This window comes from Pristis pectinata, chromosome 28 (assembly GCF_009764475.1).
Source record: "Pristis pectinata isolate sPriPec2 chromosome 28, sPriPec2.1.pri, whole genome shotgun sequence".
NCBI lineage: Eukaryota > Metazoa > Chordata > Chondrichthyes > Rhinopristiformes > Pristidae > Pristis > Pristis pectinata.
In genome coordinates, this window is record NC_067432.1 from 26,723,077 (window position 1) to 26,741,782 (window position 18,706).

Sequence of the window (18,706 nt, forward strand, 5' to 3'; positions counted from 1 at the left end):
GCAGACTGGTGCCTGCTGGAGACTGTTTGGTTGTTTAGTGTATATGATATAATCATTATTAACTCTCTGTCGTGCTCAGTTAAAATTCTTGTGTAGACTTTAAATTCACACTCTCGTCCAGGAATTAGCTTGCAGAGCTGATTTTTTTTCCAGAACAGATTGTGTTTCTGGCTGTTTCTGAGTCACATGCACCAATTGGGAAATTTAACCAGGCACTTCCTGGTGTCATCCTTGTACCCAGGACTGCTTGGGAAACAACATTTCCTGCAGTGTTCACTTAGGAGCCCGGAACTTGGACCGTGTTATCTGTGGTGCCTGTCATTAGCCACTCTTGGGTTGACGCAGGGTCAAACAGGGACACCTGCACATTAAATAAATCCCTTGCCTCATCGGGAGGTAGATCCCCTGCATTACAATGACAGTGTTACAACCTCCCCCCCCCATCCCCCACAACAGCATGTGCTGCTGGACATAATTTTCCCTCCTGAGAGGTAGATTACTCCCCTCCACTCTACCACCCCAATGTTATTATTCCTCCCCTAAACACTATCTGTTAGTCTGTTTCTCACCTGATCCCCAGGCACCACCTGGACAGTCCTTTCCCACTTCACTTTCACCCACCACCCCACTCCCAAACGAACACACGCCCCCCTCCCTCTCACCAGCTGGAGGGGAGGGGCTGCCAAGTCTCGCCCTGAGCTTGCCCCTGGAAGGAGAGGGCTGAGCAACGGCTACAGAAATGTACAACAGCTGGCCAATTCTGACTGAGGCTTAGGCCATACAGTTGAGTTGTGGAGGCTTTAGAGAGGGGCTAGCACAGATCCAGAAGGACGTTACCTCATGGGGAGAAGTAGGCCGGATGGTCTCCTTCAGTTTCTCGGATTTCCATGATTTCAGTGTATGATGGTGCAGAAAATGCTGGGAACACATAGGCAGCATCTGTGGAGAGAGAAACAGGGTTAATGTTTCAGGTTAAAGACCCTGCATCAGAATTTCAACCTGAAATATTAACAATGTTTCTCTTTCCACAACCTGACTGCAGTGTTTCTGCAATTTTCTGTTTCTGTTTCAAATTTCTAGCATCTGCAGTTTTTTTGATTTTCTTGTGACGATGCACAAATGTGAAAAATAAAAACTTGGGAAATTTGGGTCAATTTTTGATTAAACTGTAAGGTAACGGGGTGATGTCTGAAAGATGTGTTTCTAAATTTTGTGGAATGAGATTGGGAAGTCAGAAATAGACCGTAACCATTGGTTGAAGATCAGAAGGTCCAGCAAGATGATTAGACGAGCGGGTTAGAGAAGGAGCTGAGGTTGTTGGAGACACAAGAGACTGCAGGTGCTGGAACCCGGAATGAAAAGCGAACTGCTGGAGGAACTCCGTGGATCAAGCAGCGTCAGTGGATGCAGAGGGGTGGTCGACGTTTCTGGCCAGTCCTGCTGCAGGGTCTCAACCCCTAAACGTCGACCATCCCTCTGCCTCCACGGATGCTGCCTGGCCCGCTGAGTTCCTCCTCCAGCAGTTTGTTTTTCTGCTCCAGCTGAGGATGTGGCTTCCAGGTTCACGTTTCAGTTAGAAGCTATCAACACGAGGCATGAAATTGGTAAAGAAAGGAGTTGAAGGGACATGAAAATAGGATGGGAGGTACCGACTGTTGAGCCATCTGGTCAACTTTCTGTGGTTGATGTCATCCTCTTTGGGAGAAGGGTGTTGGGAGTGTTGTGAGGGCTTGAATCCCTTCAATTAAAGCATTTGTTTTTGTGTGTGAGAGAAATGTTACTGCGGTCATTGAATGGACTAGGCTGTATGTATTAAGGTATCATTCTGATTATAAATAGCTTTTGAAAGTCATGGTAGTTCTAAAATTGGAGCACAGCTCATTAATGCATTCCCTGGAGAATCTTTTCTTATATATCCTCTCTGTTTGGTTTGATTGTTGATCATAATTTCAGGAAGTGTTTACATTTTCTTTTATGTGGCGGGATATCATTTGAATGGAGCAGTTTACCAGCCAATAAACAGCGCAGCTCCTTCCTTTCACTTGATTTATAGCCAACCAGCTCCACATTGGCCTTGTAAAGATGGAAAATCTGCCAGTATTCACCATCATTACACAGCCAAACTGACAGCTGCCCATACACCTGAACTGAGTTTCAAGTGTTTATAAACTGTTTCACTAATTTTTAATCTTCACTAGTTTTTAATGCCATAAATGCTGCTTAACAAACTTTCTGGCCCTGAAAATCCAGTTTTATGTTCAGTAAAACTCCAATATTTATTTATCCAAACATGTTGGCTCAGAAATCTAGTGGTTCAGCATCTGGCTCACTGGATGCTGTTTGCTGTGATCCCTTTAAGCTGCCTGGACCCATTTCCCACACTCCCTTTAATAGGAGTAAAATCCAATAGTCTGGAATACCTGCCGGTCTGGCACCACCAAAATCCCAAGGGTGTCAGATTATCAAAGTTTTACAGTAATTCCCTTAAAAAGTATGTCAATGGATTTTAATTTTCTTTGTTATAAGATGTATTTATTGTATTTTGTTGACTACATTATGTACTCCAGTTATGGTTTTTGATTCTGTCCATGGTTTAAGATGTTCGTTTAAAAAAGGTGGCTTTTCCTTCCTGGTTTGCCTGTGTGGGATTCTCCAGTGACATTTGCTGTTCACAGTTCTGGGAGGTCAGGAGCCCCTTTGAATAGTGTAGCGGTTAGCGTAACGCTTTACAGTGCCAGCGACCCAGGTTCAAATCCGGCCACTGTCTGTAAGGAGTTTGTACGTTCTCCCTGTGTCTGCGTGAGTTTCCTCCGGGTGCTCTGGTTTCCTCCCACATTCCAAAGACGTACAGGTTAGGAAGTTGTGGGCATGCTACGTTGGTGCCAGAAACATGGCGACACTTGCGGGCTGCCCCCAGAACACTCTATGCAAAAGATGTATTTCACTGTGTGTTTTGATGTACATGTGACTAATAAAGACCTTATCTTAAACTGGCGTTGAAATGGTCAAAAGCCCTGCTCTAGAGATCACAGAGTTTTATGTGGCAGCAGTCTTTAAGCTTGTTGGAAATGTTGTGACTCCACAATAAACACAATAAAATGTTCTGTATCTTGTCAAATGAGCTCCTGAAGTGGATCCTCCTTAAAGTCATTACCATGCATCAGTTCTCGAGGATTGCTAGCAACCAGATGCCATGATATCATCGAACTGGTTGAGCAGCCAATCACATTGAAGAATTCTCACTAACAGCAAACCAGATGGGAGAAATCACAGATTTTTAATCGTGTTACAGAATGAATAAAATCATGAGGGGCATAGACAGGGTGAAAGCGCATAGTCTTTTTCCCAGGGAAAGGAAATTAAAAACTAGAGGACATAGGTTTAAGGTGAGAGGGGAAAGATTTAAAAGGTATCTGAGGAGCATTTTCTTCACACAGAGGGTGATGCATTACATGGAATGAGCTGCCAGAGAAAGTAGTTGAGGCAGGTACAAAGTATATGAATAGGAAAGGTTTAGAGGGATAGGGGCCAAAGACAGGCAAGTGTGACTAGCTTAGGTGGGCACCTTGGTCAGTATGGATGAGTTGGGCTGAAGGACCTGTTTCCATGCTGTATTACTCTATGACTCTATACTCAAGAATGTAGAAAGTGAAATATCTTTTTTTTGAAAAGTATATGATTTTAAAATCCATTTATAATTTGAAATGGAGAGTTTCAAGTTACATACAAAGGAAAGTTCTTAATCTTCCAAAGTGAATTCTGGCTTCTAACATATCTCTGCTGGAATTTTCTTCCTGAAATGTAGGTACATGCTCCCCTTCCTCGTCCCTTTGACAGATTCCTTGTCTGAGGACCTAAACTCTGTTGATGTGGAAAAGGCCTCCATTAAAAGCATTTTATGCAAGAAGCGAAGAAGCATTAACTTAGGAACCGAATTCAGATTGCAAAGAAACATGTCATTTCCTAAATTTATTTTCCCTTTCAGTTCAGCATCATAAACATACAAAAGGTATTATTGTTGTCTCAATGTTGATCTACACACCTGTTATAAAACTCCTGGTTATCCAAGGTCATTCTCAAGCTTTCTTTAATAGCCTCAGATTTGTGGCTGTGTTTGGAATTGTGCAGGGAAGCTCTTTCCATGTTGTTTTTAATACTTTGTTCAACATTAGTAAGTGGAACCTTAACCAGGTTTGTGCAGACATACATTGGGCCTGTGCTTATCTCTGTAAACCCATTCAAACAAATGCCGTACTTCGGAGAAAAAGAAGTTGAAATGTACCAAGGAGCAGTGAGTATACCACATTTGCTGATACCCTGTGTATGCTGAGGTAGATCTCACCTGAATGCTCAGATGATATATGCACTATGGATTGTGATACTGACTAACAGCAGGATCTCAAGGCCACGGTCAAATTGAGACTATCAGAGTATCGTGAGAGATAGCATTGGATGGGGAAATTGGCCACAGTCCCTGTCCTGGACACTTTCCAATGACTGTAAAGGTGGATGCATATACCAGATGGGGAGATTTCTGTGGTTGATAGCAAAATTCTTTGCATGTTCTTTACATGTCATTAGGGTTTGTTTGTAAACAGCAATCGGTTGTGAGGGTAGCATCAGCCTCAATGTAGTGCCTCGCGTGGCTGAATAGTTACTAATGTTCCCTTCAGCCTCACACATGAACAATAGTCACTTCAGTGAGATGCCAAAACTAATCGAACTATATTCCTGTACAAAGAGAGGAAAGCAGGGTGGGGGTGAAAATTGGTCTACCAACATGTAGCTCAGCATCCGACAATTTATATTGCGATTAGTTTGATAATGAAAATACAAGTTAGAAAAGAAAAGCCTGTCGAGAAGAACAGGAATTGAACTAATTGGGAAAATACTATCAAAAGAGCTGGTTCAAACACAAATAGGCTGAAAGGGCTTCTGTGTCATTCTGTGACCCCATTTTTAAGATTCATATTTGGGACTTTTTAATGTTGATGAGAGTACCTTTTACTCTATTTTATTAAACTTATATAAAGTATAATAATCTGTTGTTTTGTTTCCCAAAGCCATATGCCATGGGGCCTTAAAGTAGACTGAGTTGATAATCTGCAGCAACAAGCAGTCTGCTGGAAGTACTCAGTGGGTCGAGCAGCATCTGTTGCAGGGGAAAGGAATTGTCGACGTTTCGAGTCGAAACCCTGCATCAGGACTTCCAGCAGATTGTTTGTTGCTGCAGATTCCATCATCTGCAGTCCCTTGTGTCTCGAGATGTTAATCTGTCTGCATTTAAAAGATCCCTGTGAAATTTCCTTCTCCAGCAGTTCATGGGGAGCTTCGTAATGAATTGCTTAGCACTTTGCTAAATAACGAAGTTTAAGTGGTTGTGTATTTCTGTTCTACAATACAGTTCTTGATCCGTTAAGTTGTTCAAAGTAAAAATCAACTTTCTCCTTGATCTTTCTTGCCTGCAATCCTGATGGCACCTAACGCATTCTCCCCAAATTCATTTATTGGTCTCCCAAATCCATGTGGATTATTTGGATATGTGACACAAGTACCTCCATTTTTCCACTAATGTCTTGTTTCTTCATAATCCAGGCTCCGTATGAAAATCCGCCCCATATCTATGCCCTTGCTGATACTATGTTTCGGAACATGATTATTGATGGGGAAAATCAATGTGTCATTATCAGGTAATTGAACGTACTTTTTCAAAACAGATTATAATATAATGAGGGAAATTCTTCCCTTCTTTTCCTTATTGTCATTTACAGACTGTATTGCACAATTTATCCTCGAGAGGATTTTAAAGAATCATTTGTGGCTTACGCCTTTGTGTGACTCACTGCTGGCGTAATCTGGCCCTTGGCAACTGCAAATATTACCTCAGAAGAGCATAGTTTGCTTCTGGTCAGGGATATTGCAGTAACATAATTGCTGTATTTTGAACTTGGGTCCATGAGTTTACACGTTACATAAAAAACCAGTAGCATGAAGAATCGATTAAAGTGTCTGTAACTTACATTATTACCATCTTCCTTCTGTAATTTTCATTTCATGGGGTTTTGATTAGTATTGACACCCTGTTGCGTCAGCAATTTGCATTGTATGGTGACGCTCCTAATTCTTCATTAAGAAAGTTAGGAATGGGAGCAGGAGAGGGCATGTGTTCCCTTGAGCCTGCCCTGACATTCAGTAAGATCATGGCTGATGTGATCCCACTTTCCTGCCAGGTCTCCATATCCCTTGATTCTCCTGAAGTCTACAAGTCTGTATCTAACAACTCTTCCTCCACTGCTCTCCAGTGTGGAGAATTCCAAAACCTCACAATCTCTTGAGAGAGAAGAAGCCCTCTACACATCAGGCTTTTCCTGGCACAATGCCCTCTGGTTCTTGATTCCCTCACCCAGTGAGACACCCCATCATCATCTACACTGTCAAGATTTTAGATGTTTCATTTTTAAAAAATGTAACAAATTCTGGTTAACTCAAGTTGCTTTCCAATCAGAGTATACTAATTCATGGAGATCTGCTCTTGGTATCTTCACAATTATGAGCAGTTGTCTTTTACCCCTGTAGGAAATTTGTAGTCTGAAAGTATACATAAGGAAGGATATACTTGGAATATACCAAGGGTTCACCAGGTTGTTTACTGAAATGACAAGTGTAAGAAGAGATTAAGCAGAGTGTAGAAGAATGAGAGGTGATCTCATTGAAACATTCAAAATTCTTAAGGGGCTTGACAAGGTAGGAGTGGAGTTTGTTTCCCCTGGCCAGTGTGTGTAGAACCAGGGGTTGCAGACTTCAAAAAAGGGATTGGCCATTCAGGACTGAAATGAGAAGAAATGTCTCCACACAGAGCTTCGTGAATCATTGAAATTCATTACCCAAGACAGCAGGAGAGGCTCAGTTGCTGAGGGTATTTGAGGCAGAGAGCAATAGATGTTTATATATTAAGTGAATCAAGGGAAATGGGGTTAGCACAAGAAAGTGGTGCTGAAATAAAAGCCACAATGTTATTGAGTGCCTGAGCAGGACTTTCCCTGCTTCTCTTCGCTGTGTGAGAGTGTGAGTGTGAGTGTGAGTGTGTGTGTGTGTGTGTGTGTGTGTGTGTGTGTGTGTGTGTGTTTGTTTGTCTCTATATCCTCAAACCTTTCTAGGATTCAGTCAGTATGCTTCTGCCCTGTTTTGCAAATGCCACTGGTCACTAATAGATGGCAAGCTTGAACTGATTCCTCACATCAGTGCAGAATGACACAATGCAACAACAGAAAATGAATGGCATGCTAATTATAATAATGATGTTCTGAGGGTTCAGGGGAGCTCTTCACTGGTAAGTTATTTGAAGTTAAAGCCACATTTTTTGGTTAATGATTTCCTGGTGCAGTAGGACTTTCTCTTAAAGTTTCATTTGTGTAATTTGGCTGTAATCTATTTGTGTTTTGCTTCTACTATCTGTGTGATCCAAACGTGCCAAACAATAAAAGATAGCTGAATGAGCTGTATAGTACCACACTGCTGACAAGAAATGGAAAGGGAAAATAGTGTGAAACATAATCACTGAAGACCTGTTCATTAAATTATATGTGGACTGCAGTGGTTTACTGCTTGGGGATTTAACCCTTTGCAAATCAGCTTTTTTTTTGCATATTCTCTTTCAATACAAAAGATTTTGTTTTAAATTGATTCATTCACAAGTTGTGGACTTTACTGCTATTTGTTATCCATGTTTAATTGCCCCATCTAGAATATACATAGACCAGGTAAAAAATAAGATTTACTTTTCCTAAAGGACATTAGGGAGCAAGATGTTTCTCTCTGCAGTAAGATCCAAAGGTTTCATGGTCATGGTTATTGGACAAGCTTCCTTTATAAGTTTAGTTTTATATAATTGCTGAGATTTAAGTTCCCCAGCTGCAATGGTGAAATTCAAATGACAAAATCTATGGTAATGCTGAAATGAAGCATGAAATGCTATGGCAATCAAAGAGCATTTTCGATGATTTTGCTGCTGTAATTCTTTCTTGGAAGAAACAGAGCAGTTTTCATCCCTGAAGCATCAATTCCTTCCTCATATATTCTAATTTCGCTTATGATTGATGATTACACAGGCTTACAAAGGAGTCTATTGTTATTGGAATGCCTCTCAGGATTGAGGATGACATATTTCCACTCTGTTTTAGTGGGTTCTGATGTGGCTAATGAGGGCAATGTAGGAACCACAGACTCTTCCAGAGATGGGGCAGGAGGTGGCCGACAGGGTGGTTGGGTGGATAGATTGTGAGGGGCTCTGTTCCTTCTGTTTCCTACATAAGGTCTCAGTGTGCTCTCTGTACAAGGTCTTGAGGTTCTCCATACCATCCTGAAGGTTCCTTCTCCACTTTGAGCCACCATGGACTAGAGTCAGTTGCAGACATTGCATTTCTTCAAAGAGGCTTTGAGCACATTCTTGACATTTTTTCCTCCCTCCGCCTAGTAATCTTTTCCCATGAAGGAGCTCGGAATAGAGTCTGTTTCAGAATCTGGTGCTGGGCCTGCAAACAACAAGACCTGCCCTTCAAAGCCAGCCGTGTGTGACAAGTGCCTCAGGATATTGGATGTTGGCCTGAGAGAGGATCCTTCCTGGAAACCTACCAGCCAATGAAGTGCCCAGCTTCCACAAAGGCTTATATTGATATCTATTTCCCCTCCCTCTCTAGATGCTGGCAATTCAGAAGTCATGTAACTATGGTGCACAGACTCCATTTGAAGCATTGGATTCTGCTTACAGAATTTCTGTCTTACAACAGGTGTCAAAAAATCCACAATAGTCCATGTCAGGCAGTCAGATTCACTGCAGAGTCAGTGTTTCTCAATACAAATGGACACCAGCATTGTGGTGCTGTGTAGACACAGAAACATTTACATTTTTATTATATTTTCTCTTCCAGTGGTGAAAGTGGGGCTGGAAAGACGGTCGCTGCAAAATACATCATGGGTTACATTTCCAGGGTTTCTGGTGGTGGTCCCAAAGTGCAGGTAAGGTCAGATGGTTTCTGCAACAACACTGTTTTACATCGTTTATGCACATGACCAGTATGCAATGGTGCCACATACACTATTCAGCTGGAAGCTCTGGCCCCAACCCATCGACATGGCTGTGCTGGGAGATCATTGAACTGAAATTTGTTTAAAACTTTTTCATTGTTTAACCCTCCAAAAACTTCACGGGTCCCTAGAAGCAGTCAATATTTCTGAGACCCTGTAAGGAATTGTACTTTGTTTACATTTTGCTGGCATCTAATTATCCAGGTCCACTGTGAATGTTGACCGGGATCCAAAGTGCCCGCTGCTCCTATCTCAGCAGTGTCTGAGTGGTCCTGATAACTGCCTAATGTAAAGATCCAGAGCTAGTCCTTTCAAGAGCATTTGTGATGTTGTTCAGCTTAGCATAATTGTAATAATTTTGTCATTCCTTCTAAGGAGAGTTTTTCTTCCTTCTTGCAGCATATAAAAGATATAATTCTTCAATCAAATCCTCTCCTAGAAGCATTTGGAAATGCCAAGACAGTGAGAAACAATAACTCCAGTAGATTTGTGAGTTCAAAGACTGTATCCTAATGTGACTGTAATGTCCAGGGGATTTCTTAAAGTTATCTTCTTGAGTAATTAAAGGATATTTCTGGTTTGAAATTTTTAAAAAAATACTATTTCCTTTTTTGTTAACAGCAAGTTAGCATGGCTGAAGATGCTCCTTATGTGCATCTTGCATTGTGGCTTGACCGTATATCTTAAACCCCAAGGCAAGCAGCACTTTTCCTAAGATGCATTTAATCCTGAAAACAACAAGTGGTAGAATTGACTGTGGGTGTTCTACAATAACATAATTGATAGCATGTTCTGCTGCAATAACCTGTGCAGATTTGGTGACTAGTAGAGGCTGTAGATTGCTTTGGCTGTAATAATCTGTGGATTTGGATGGGAGCATTTCCTAAGAAAGTCTTCATCTTCAGTAATGGTTTGGTGATGGTTATTTTTTAACCAATCTTTTTTTAAAAAGGCCTTCAATTTCCTCCTGTAGGTTGCAGCAAGTAAGCCTGGTTCTAGTTTGGGATCATCTTCAAATTGTTGTAAATTCTAGGCCAAACCACTTTCTCCATGCATTTTGTTTTGTAGCCTGACTGTGTCTTGCATCCCAAGACCGAAACCATTTTTATCCAAAGTTCTACTTGCTAAATCTTAGTGGGTAGAAGCCCTTCCTCAGTTGCATGCTCGAACATACAATGTGCTCATGTACCTGCAGCGAATTCCACTTTCAAAAATTGATTCATCTAAGTGGAAAAAGTGAGTTCAATCCACATGTGTTACGTCCTGTGGTCAGTGCACGGAAAAGTGGATTAACCTCCAGTTGTGTATTTTGCTACTAATTATTACAAGATTCCCATATTTTCACATTACCACCCTCCCCTCCCCAGCAATGTAAACACCAGCATTCCTCATGCTGTCTATTACATTCATGCCTCTCTCTTTGTTCACTGGAAGAATTGGAAACAAATACGATGCTCTAAAATTAACTAGGACCTGATTAAATTTTAAGCAATAGACAGTAAAGAAAGGCTGAGACCATACAGTGTCTGGTTTTGCTCATTATCGTTGAACCATTTATATTTGTACCTGGCACAGCACAATCTATAAATTGGAGTGTTGATTGCAGTGTGTTGGGAGTAACACGAATAATGAACAATGTAATACAAAACAGTTTTGCTGCAGGTATAGTGAATTGCAGGCTATACTTCCCCCATAAGGAGTTGTACTTTGTTTACACTCTGCTGGCATCTAATTATCCAGGTCCAATGTGAATGTTGAGACTTGCCGAAACAAAGGGCCCAGGTTGGTGCCAAATACACCAGTTGCCTCATCTGAGCAAATGAGTACAGCACAGAAACAGGATCTTCGGCCCACCATGTCCATGCCAACTCTCTTGCCCATCTATACAAATCACATTTGCCTGCATTAGGGCCAAATCCTTCTGTGCCTTTCCTTAGACAGTGTCTGTCTAAATGTCTCTTAAGCATAGTGATTGTATCTGATTCCTCCGGCAGCACACTCCAGACATCAGTCACTCTATCCTACCCTGTCTTGTTTTTGATACCCCTACCATGGGAAAAAGATTTTTACTACCCACCCTATCTATGCCTTTCATAATCATGTATACTTCTACCAGATCACCACCCAGCCTATCCAATCGCTCCCTACAACTAAAGTCCTCCAAATCAGGCAACACCCTGGTGAATCTCCTCTGCACCCTCTCCAGTGCATTCACCTCCTTCCTACAGCATGGCGACCAGAACTGCACACAGTACTCCAAGTGTGGCTTAGCCAGTGTTTTGTCAAATTGCAAGATAATATCCCAACTCTTACATTCTCCCCTACCTATGAAGGTAAGTATTCCATATGCCGTCTTCATCACTTTAACGTATGTTGTCACTTTCAGGGAACTATGGACTTGGACCCCTAGGTCCCTGTTCATCAACATTCCCTTGCCCTACCATCTACTGTATATGTCCTATCCCTATCAAAATTCCCAAAGTGCATCACCTTACACACGTCGGGATTAAGTTTCATCTATCAACACTCCACTCAACTTTCTATCTGATCTGTATCCTACTGTAGACTTAGACAACCTTCCTCACTATCCACGACTCCCCTAGCTTTTGTATCATCCACAAGCTTATTAATCATACCTCCAGCATTCACATCCAAGTCGTTAATATATATCACACACAGAGAAGGTCCAGCACTGATCCCTGCAGTCACACACCACCAGTCACCTATCAGAAAAACGTCCTTCCACCAGTACATTCCACCTCTTATCGCAAAGCCAGTTTTGGATACAATTGGCCATCATGCCTTGGATCCCATGTGCCTTAACCTTCTGGACATCTTCATGTAGCTGAGAGAACATTTGTCTTCTGCCCTCCTGTGCTAATGACATTGTATAAGCATTGGCTGGCTGTGTGGTCCTGGGGAAGGGATTCGTCAGTGATGCACCTCTACCTGATCGTGCTCAGAATCAGGATCTGGCTACCTAATTCCTATTCATATTTCTCACCACTTAGGAGGCCATTCGGTTCCTCTTGTCCACACTGGCACTCAGTGCAATCCCATTAATCTCATTCCCCCACTTATTTCCCTGCCGTTTATTCTCTCTCACATGCCCATTTCTCCTCCTGCCCACTGGCACGAGGGGTAACTTACTGTGCCCAATTAACGCATCCACCTGCACATCTTTGAGATGCGGGGATAAGACTGAGGCACCCAGAGCAAACCCACATGGCATGGTCATGGGGAGAATGTGCAAATGAGAGAGAGAGAGAGAGAGAGAGAGAGAGAGAGAGAGCGCGCGCACCAGAGGTCAGGATTGATCCCGGACCACTGGAGCTGAGAGGCAGCAGCACCGACTGCAGTGCCACTGCCCTGCCCTCTTCCACCATTGCCCCAGGTAGCCTGCTGCTGGACTCCACAGATCCATTGCAGCATCTTCACCATTTCATCATCTAACATTAGTTAACAACACAGGACTAAAGCTTTCAGGTCTATGTGGCCAAGTAGTTTACCTGTTGTATGAGGCACTCAAAAGAGCTGATGAAAATGCTTCATTGTAATTGTCACAGTCACAGTTATGTATGGAAACAGGTGCTTCAGTCCACCAAGTCTACACAGACCATCAACCACCCATTTACACTAATCCCATTTTATTCTCCCCACATCCCCATCAACTCCCTGCAGATTCTACCACTCACCTACACACCAGGGGCAATTTCCAGTGACCAATAAACCTACCACTGGCATGTCTTTGACCAGCTGGGAGGAAACCAGAGCACCTGGGGGAAACCCACGTGGTCACAGGGAGAACGTGCAAACTCCACACAGACAGCAGTAGAGGTCAGGATGGAACTCGGGTCTCTGGAGCTGTGAGGCAGCAGTTTGACCAACATGGGTGGCATGGTAGGATTGGCTGGGGGGTGGGGGTGGGGGTGGTGGCAGGGGGCTTCCTGCGGATATGTCCCAGGTCGTTTTTTACTCTTGCTCTTTACAGACCTTGAGGAAACAAATGACACCCCATTATAGGAAGGATGTAGAGGCTTTGGAGAGGGTGTCGAAGAGGTTGACCAGGGTGCTGCCTGGATGAAAGGGCATGTGCTACATTTGTAAATTGGTTTATTATTGTCACGTGTCCTGAGGTTCAGGGAACCAACAGCAGAGGCTGAGGGGAGACCTCAGATAAGTTTGTAAGATTATGAGAGGCAGAGATAGGGTAGACAGCCGGTAGCTTTTCCCCAGCGCCAAAATGTCTAATAACAGAGGGCATGTGTTTAAGATGAGAGGGGGGAAGTTTAAAGGAGATGTGCGGGACAGGTTTTTTTACACAGAGAGTGGTGGGTGCCTGGAATGTGCTGCCAGGGGTGGTGGTGAGGCAGATACGATACAGGCATTGAAGAGGGTCTTGGATAGGGACATGAATGGACGGATATGGGAATTGTGTAGGGAGAAGGGTTTAGTTTACCTAAGCATTTAATTATGTTTAATTACGTCGGCACTACATTGTGGGCTGAAGGGCTTGTCCTGTGCTGTACAGTTCTATGTTCTCTATGTTCTAATTTTAATGTTTATGTTTAATTACGTCGGCACAATATTGTGGGCTGAAGGGCCTGTCCTGTGCTGTACAGTTCTATGTTCTCTATGTTCTAAGTGGTTGCTCCCTTTCAGCACCAACTCCTAATCTTCACTCCTTTACTGCTGCTGTAATCTGAAATTTTTTTAACGGTCTTTAAATGAAATTTTCTTAATCATCTCCCAGTCATCCTTTGATCACCGCATTAACGTTCTTTTCTTCACCTTGCGCTCCCTGTGATGTGCAAGAGTCTTCCTGTGTCTGCGGAGGTGTGAATGATGAGGACCTCCCACTTATGAACCAGTTGGGTTTTTACTACAGTCCAGCTGTTTTCATGTTAGTTCTTCCTGGAACTGCCTACAAATCATCAGGTGGATTGAATTCAAGTCTTGCGACTTTGCACGGTGGATTCTCAGCCCATTCTCCAATTCCACACTATGTGGTGGAGTCTTCAATGCTCTGAGCCTGCTGTCTCACATCCTGTGAACAAATAAAAGATTCACAATACCTCTCCCAGGAAAATTCTAGGTCTCAGTGACAAAGTGAGTGCCTACCCCACCAATGAAGTGAAAAGAGGGACTGTTAAATAGTCTCCAAATTGCCGCCTGATTCTTATGAAATGCCAGTTTCAGCTAGCTCTCTGACACCACTGTGTTAGTGTTTATTTTGCAATAGATGAAGGAAGTACAGAAACGATAAGAAGGGAGAATAAAGCTCAAATGCAAATATCGTTTTTGGCAGTCCTTTCATGGAGTTTGCTGCTCTCTCTGGATTCCCACAGTTGGAGGTTGAGCAAACAGTCAAATGTTGACCATTTTCCAAGCATGTCTTGTGTAAGTCAATCCCAGTGCAATGAACTGGGAAATGATCAAGCCTGGCTGGTATTATTAGAAGTCTCGCCCAGCTATTTATCAGATAGTTAAAAATAGTAGATGTCTGATGATTGCATTACTAAGAATTCTATAATTTTCTGACACAATCCAACACCTTTAATTAACAGACGCCTGAGTAAAAAGATGGAATTAACAAAAGTAAGGGGTAATGAGGAAGAGGAGGAATAAAAACTAGTGACTAAAAGTAGTGGGATGCAAGGTGAGGAAAAGTCATCAAATTTGTGTCATTGGAGAGGTGCCAAATTAAAGACAAGTAGTCAACTCAACATACATTATTTTAAAAAACGCTCAGTAATGCTGCTTAAGACAGAATTACTGATGTATCTAATTTACTTGATGCAGAGATTGCACCATAAAGGTTTCCTCAGGGTGTGGTTGTTACATGTTTTTATTAGAAATGTGGTTAAGTTACTCTACTAGAAATCCAGAAGGTCTAGACAAATGAGCCGAAGGGATGTGTTCAAATCCCACTGTAGCAGCTGGGGAACGTAAAGTCAGTTAATCCGATAAATCTATAGTTTAAAAGTGAGTTTCAATAATGAATCTACTAAACTGTTGTAGAAATCCACCTGATTGACTACTTTGGCGAGAAAGATATGCTGTTTTTGCCTGGTCTGATCTTCGTGACTCCAGATCCATTGTAAAGTGGTTAAGTTAACTTTTAATGTTCCTCTGAAATGGCCAAGCAAGTGCAGGAGAACTTTGGGCTGGACAAGTGTTGACTGTAGCCAGTGACACCCATACCCCATGAATGAATTTAATATTGTGAGAAGGTAGAAATTCATAAGGTCATCCGCCAGGTAGATAACAACCCATTCCTGGGAATCTGTAATAAGAAACAGGATACTGAAATGACCCTAGATGTAGAATTCAATTCCTTTCCTCCCATATTTCAGACCTGACTGGTTTACTTTGAGGAAGTGCAAAGGGAAGCAGTCCCTCAGATGAAGGGAGGGGACGGGGAGCCAAGGGGCCATTGATGGACAACAATTCCAGGTAGCTCTGGTACACTTCCTTTGCACCAACATGGGTACTCCACAAGCACTGATCCAGCAAGAGATTAATCATATTCTTAGTCCAGGTGGTTGTGTTATGAACTCACCTGTCCTTTCTCAGGAGGATAGTTTCAGTCCAAAGACAAGAGATTGTGCCATAAATGATGACAATTTACACTATTTTGTGTAATCTTGACTGCTCAGACATGAATATCCTCTTATCCACCTCCAAGACATTAAATTTCTCACCTCCCACCATACGAACAAAGCCAATCTATGAACACCAATTTGCCTTTTCTTGACAGCATTTAAAAGTTATCTATTTCAGTATCTCAGTTGCGTTGTTCCATAACTGACCCACTGTCCTGGGGAAACTCAAACTCAAATCTAGCCCAAGTAAGTTATGTTCTTCATTTGTGTGGTTATTATATGAAATAAATGCTCTATTTGCCTTATTTATAATTTTTCCACAATTCTAAAAAATTCTCACAATCTTTTCTCAAGTGAAAAGTAATTTCCTGATGTTCTTACATATTCCAGCCCATTGCCCACTCAGTGCTGACTGGCAAGTGGATCAGTCTAAGACCAGACATCTCAGCATCTGGAACATTCAGATACAAATGTTCAGAGAGTTCATAGAGTCAGGCAGCACCGAAACAGGTCCTTCAACACACCAAGTCTATACTGATCAACTAGCAAACATTTACACCAATTCCATTTTATTCTCCCCACATTCCCATCAACTCTCCCCAGATTATACCTGCATGTCTTTGAGATGTGGGAAGAAACTGGAGTAGCCGAGGGAAACCCACGCAGTCACAGGGAGAACGGGAGATCAGGAATCCACCCGGGATGCTAGGACTGTGAGGCGGCAGCTCTACGAATATCCCCTGTATCTTGGGAAAAATTCCAACTGTTTCAAAATGAGATCCAGGATAGGAAGCAGACATTATTCACAGCCTTAGGACAAATTGCTAGGAGGGCAAAGGAAGCTGTTAGAAAGGATCCTGATGGTGCAAAACCTCCTCCAGTCTCAATATGGCCCGGACTGGAGGAAAAGATTTTTATGTTTTCAACTTCAATACATTTTTTTCATGCTGCATGCAAAAGGCAGGGTTTGTATCCAAGATAAACTGCAGTTTATCCCAGCGCACCTTCCATTACCTGAAATCACTCACTGGGGGAGTTTTGTTTCTGCAGGAAGTGCAGCCTCCGCACAGTTCTAGCCCTATCAGTCTTAATAATTGTGTTTTTGCCTGGGTGAAAATCCAGCTTTTGGCACCGGCTTTGCATTGCTTTTGGAGAACTACTTCCCTTTCAAAAATTGGAAGAGCAGGAAGAAACGGAGACACAAACGCTGTAGACAAAATGTTAGAGTTGAGGAGGAGGAAGGAAAACGAAGCAAAAGTTTGTAAAAATTTTAAGTGTCAGAAGATGATTGTGGAAGGGAGTGGAATATCTGGAAAAGGAGTGATGATTCTATTTTTGTCTTCAGAATAAAACAAGAACTGGTTCGCTTGCATAGAATTTGCATTATTACTTTTTTTGGAGGCTCTTTCTTTGCTTTGATGTTAATGCTTACTTTGCTGCTGTGTTACCTAAAAACTTCCTATTCTAGGAAGAATATTAGTTCTATAGATTTGATGGGAAACTAAAGATTCAAGGGCTGGTGCACGATGAGATGTTCTTGGGAACAGAGTGTACACATGGGGTATCGCTGGGCCACAAATCTTGAATTTTTTTCCCCTGTTTCTTTTTGAAAAGAATAGATGGAAAATCTGGAGACCAAGATTTCCCAAATTGTGCTTTGTTTGTGAGCGATTCATTGGGAACAAGCCAATAAATACATTGTATTCCTACGTTACATTTCTTCTTGAATGATTAAACCATTGTCACGCTGAGAATTTGACTACACTACAAATTATAACACAAGTTCCAATCTTACTTCAAATTTAAAAGTTAATACTTTTTAATAGAAGATGTGTTGGGACAGAATCCAGGAAAATTTACTGCTGATGAAATTTGAGGATGTGCATTAACCTACCCTGTACTCTGACAATATTATTCTAGACCCTAAAACTAGGGAGTCTCAAGTGAGCTATTTATATTTAACTTTCTATATTAAGCACTGCCAGTAAAGTGTTCCAAGTTTATGTGGTTATTATTGATAAACATAATAATGTAGCCCTGCAATTGCTATTAATTTTTTTGCTGTGTAATCCACAGTTGTAGATTTGTTTTATAGCTTTCCATGTTATTAAACTGATGACTGATCTGTGCAGGGGAAATACTTTGAGATCCAGTTTAGTCCAGGTGGGGAGCCAGATGGTGGAAAAATCTCCAATTTCCTTCTGGAAAAATCCAGGGTTGTTGCACGAAATCTCGGAGAACGCAGCTTCCACATCTTCTACCAGGTTAGTAATAAAGCTTTTGATTGCTCTTCATGTGAGGATAACTGGCTGAAGCTGTGTGTGTTTAGAGGAGGGTCAGAAGCTGACAGCTTCCTCCTGTGTTCAGGAGCAGCCCGTGCTTTTTATGACATTATACCCATATTCTCCTTTCACTGCATCGACCTAATAACTCATCTCTTTTGATGCTGTTGGCAAGAAATCCTAGTGCACCTTAATCCTTCTGTATTTTGTTTTCTCTTTATTACCGGGCACTATTTTAAAACCCTGGAACTAACAGTCAGGAATTAGAACGCTGGAGCTGCCCAGGAGGTTCATATATTAATTGATATTTTTCGATGGGAATTCTTTGCCAAAGGCAGCAGTTTTTTGAGAAGCCAAGTGGCCCACTGTGCATTTCCAGCATTGTCAACCTTTATTTAGAATTTCCACCATTTCATTTTTCTACCAATCTGTACTCATCGCCTTATTTCACCTTCCCCATCAGGTGTCCCGAGTGATCCCTAGTATGCATGGAGGATCTGACTGAGTTGGACTATATTCCATTTTCACGGTATACCTGCTCCTGGTAGCAGAGATTTAATTATGATTGTAGTTTTTACCCAGAAATTGTCTGACTGCATCATCTGAATCTGGTCTACACCTTGTGTGTGCTTTCTTGCTACAGTGTGTGATTTACTAAAACACAATGTCTATATTAGCAATTAGGTTTCTCGCTTGAGAGACTCCAGTGGAGGGCAGCAGGTGGGCATAAGGTCC

At 42.0% G+C, this 18,706-nt stretch overlaps 1 protein-coding gene across 2 annotated transcripts in view; it reads left to right on the plus strand.

Annotated features, from left to right (window-relative positions):
• myo1ea (myosin IEa) overlaps window positions 1–18,706 on the plus strand; it is a 122,076-nt gene that overhangs the window by 46,894 nt on the left and 56,476 nt on the right. For both annotated transcript variants that reach the window (XM_052040347.1, XM_052040348.1), the window contains 5 exons: window positions 4,202–4,291; window positions 5,596–5,690; window positions 8,928–9,015; window positions 9,484–9,573; window positions 17,822–17,953. In XM_052040347.1, the coding sequence (XP_051896307.1) occupies window positions 4,202–4,291; window positions 5,596–5,690; window positions 8,928–9,015; window positions 9,484–9,573; window positions 17,822–17,953 (495 nt within the window). The remainder of the gene's footprint in view (window positions 1–4,201; window positions 4,292–5,595; window positions 5,691–8,927; window positions 9,016–9,483; window positions 9,574–17,821; window positions 17,954–18,706) is intronic.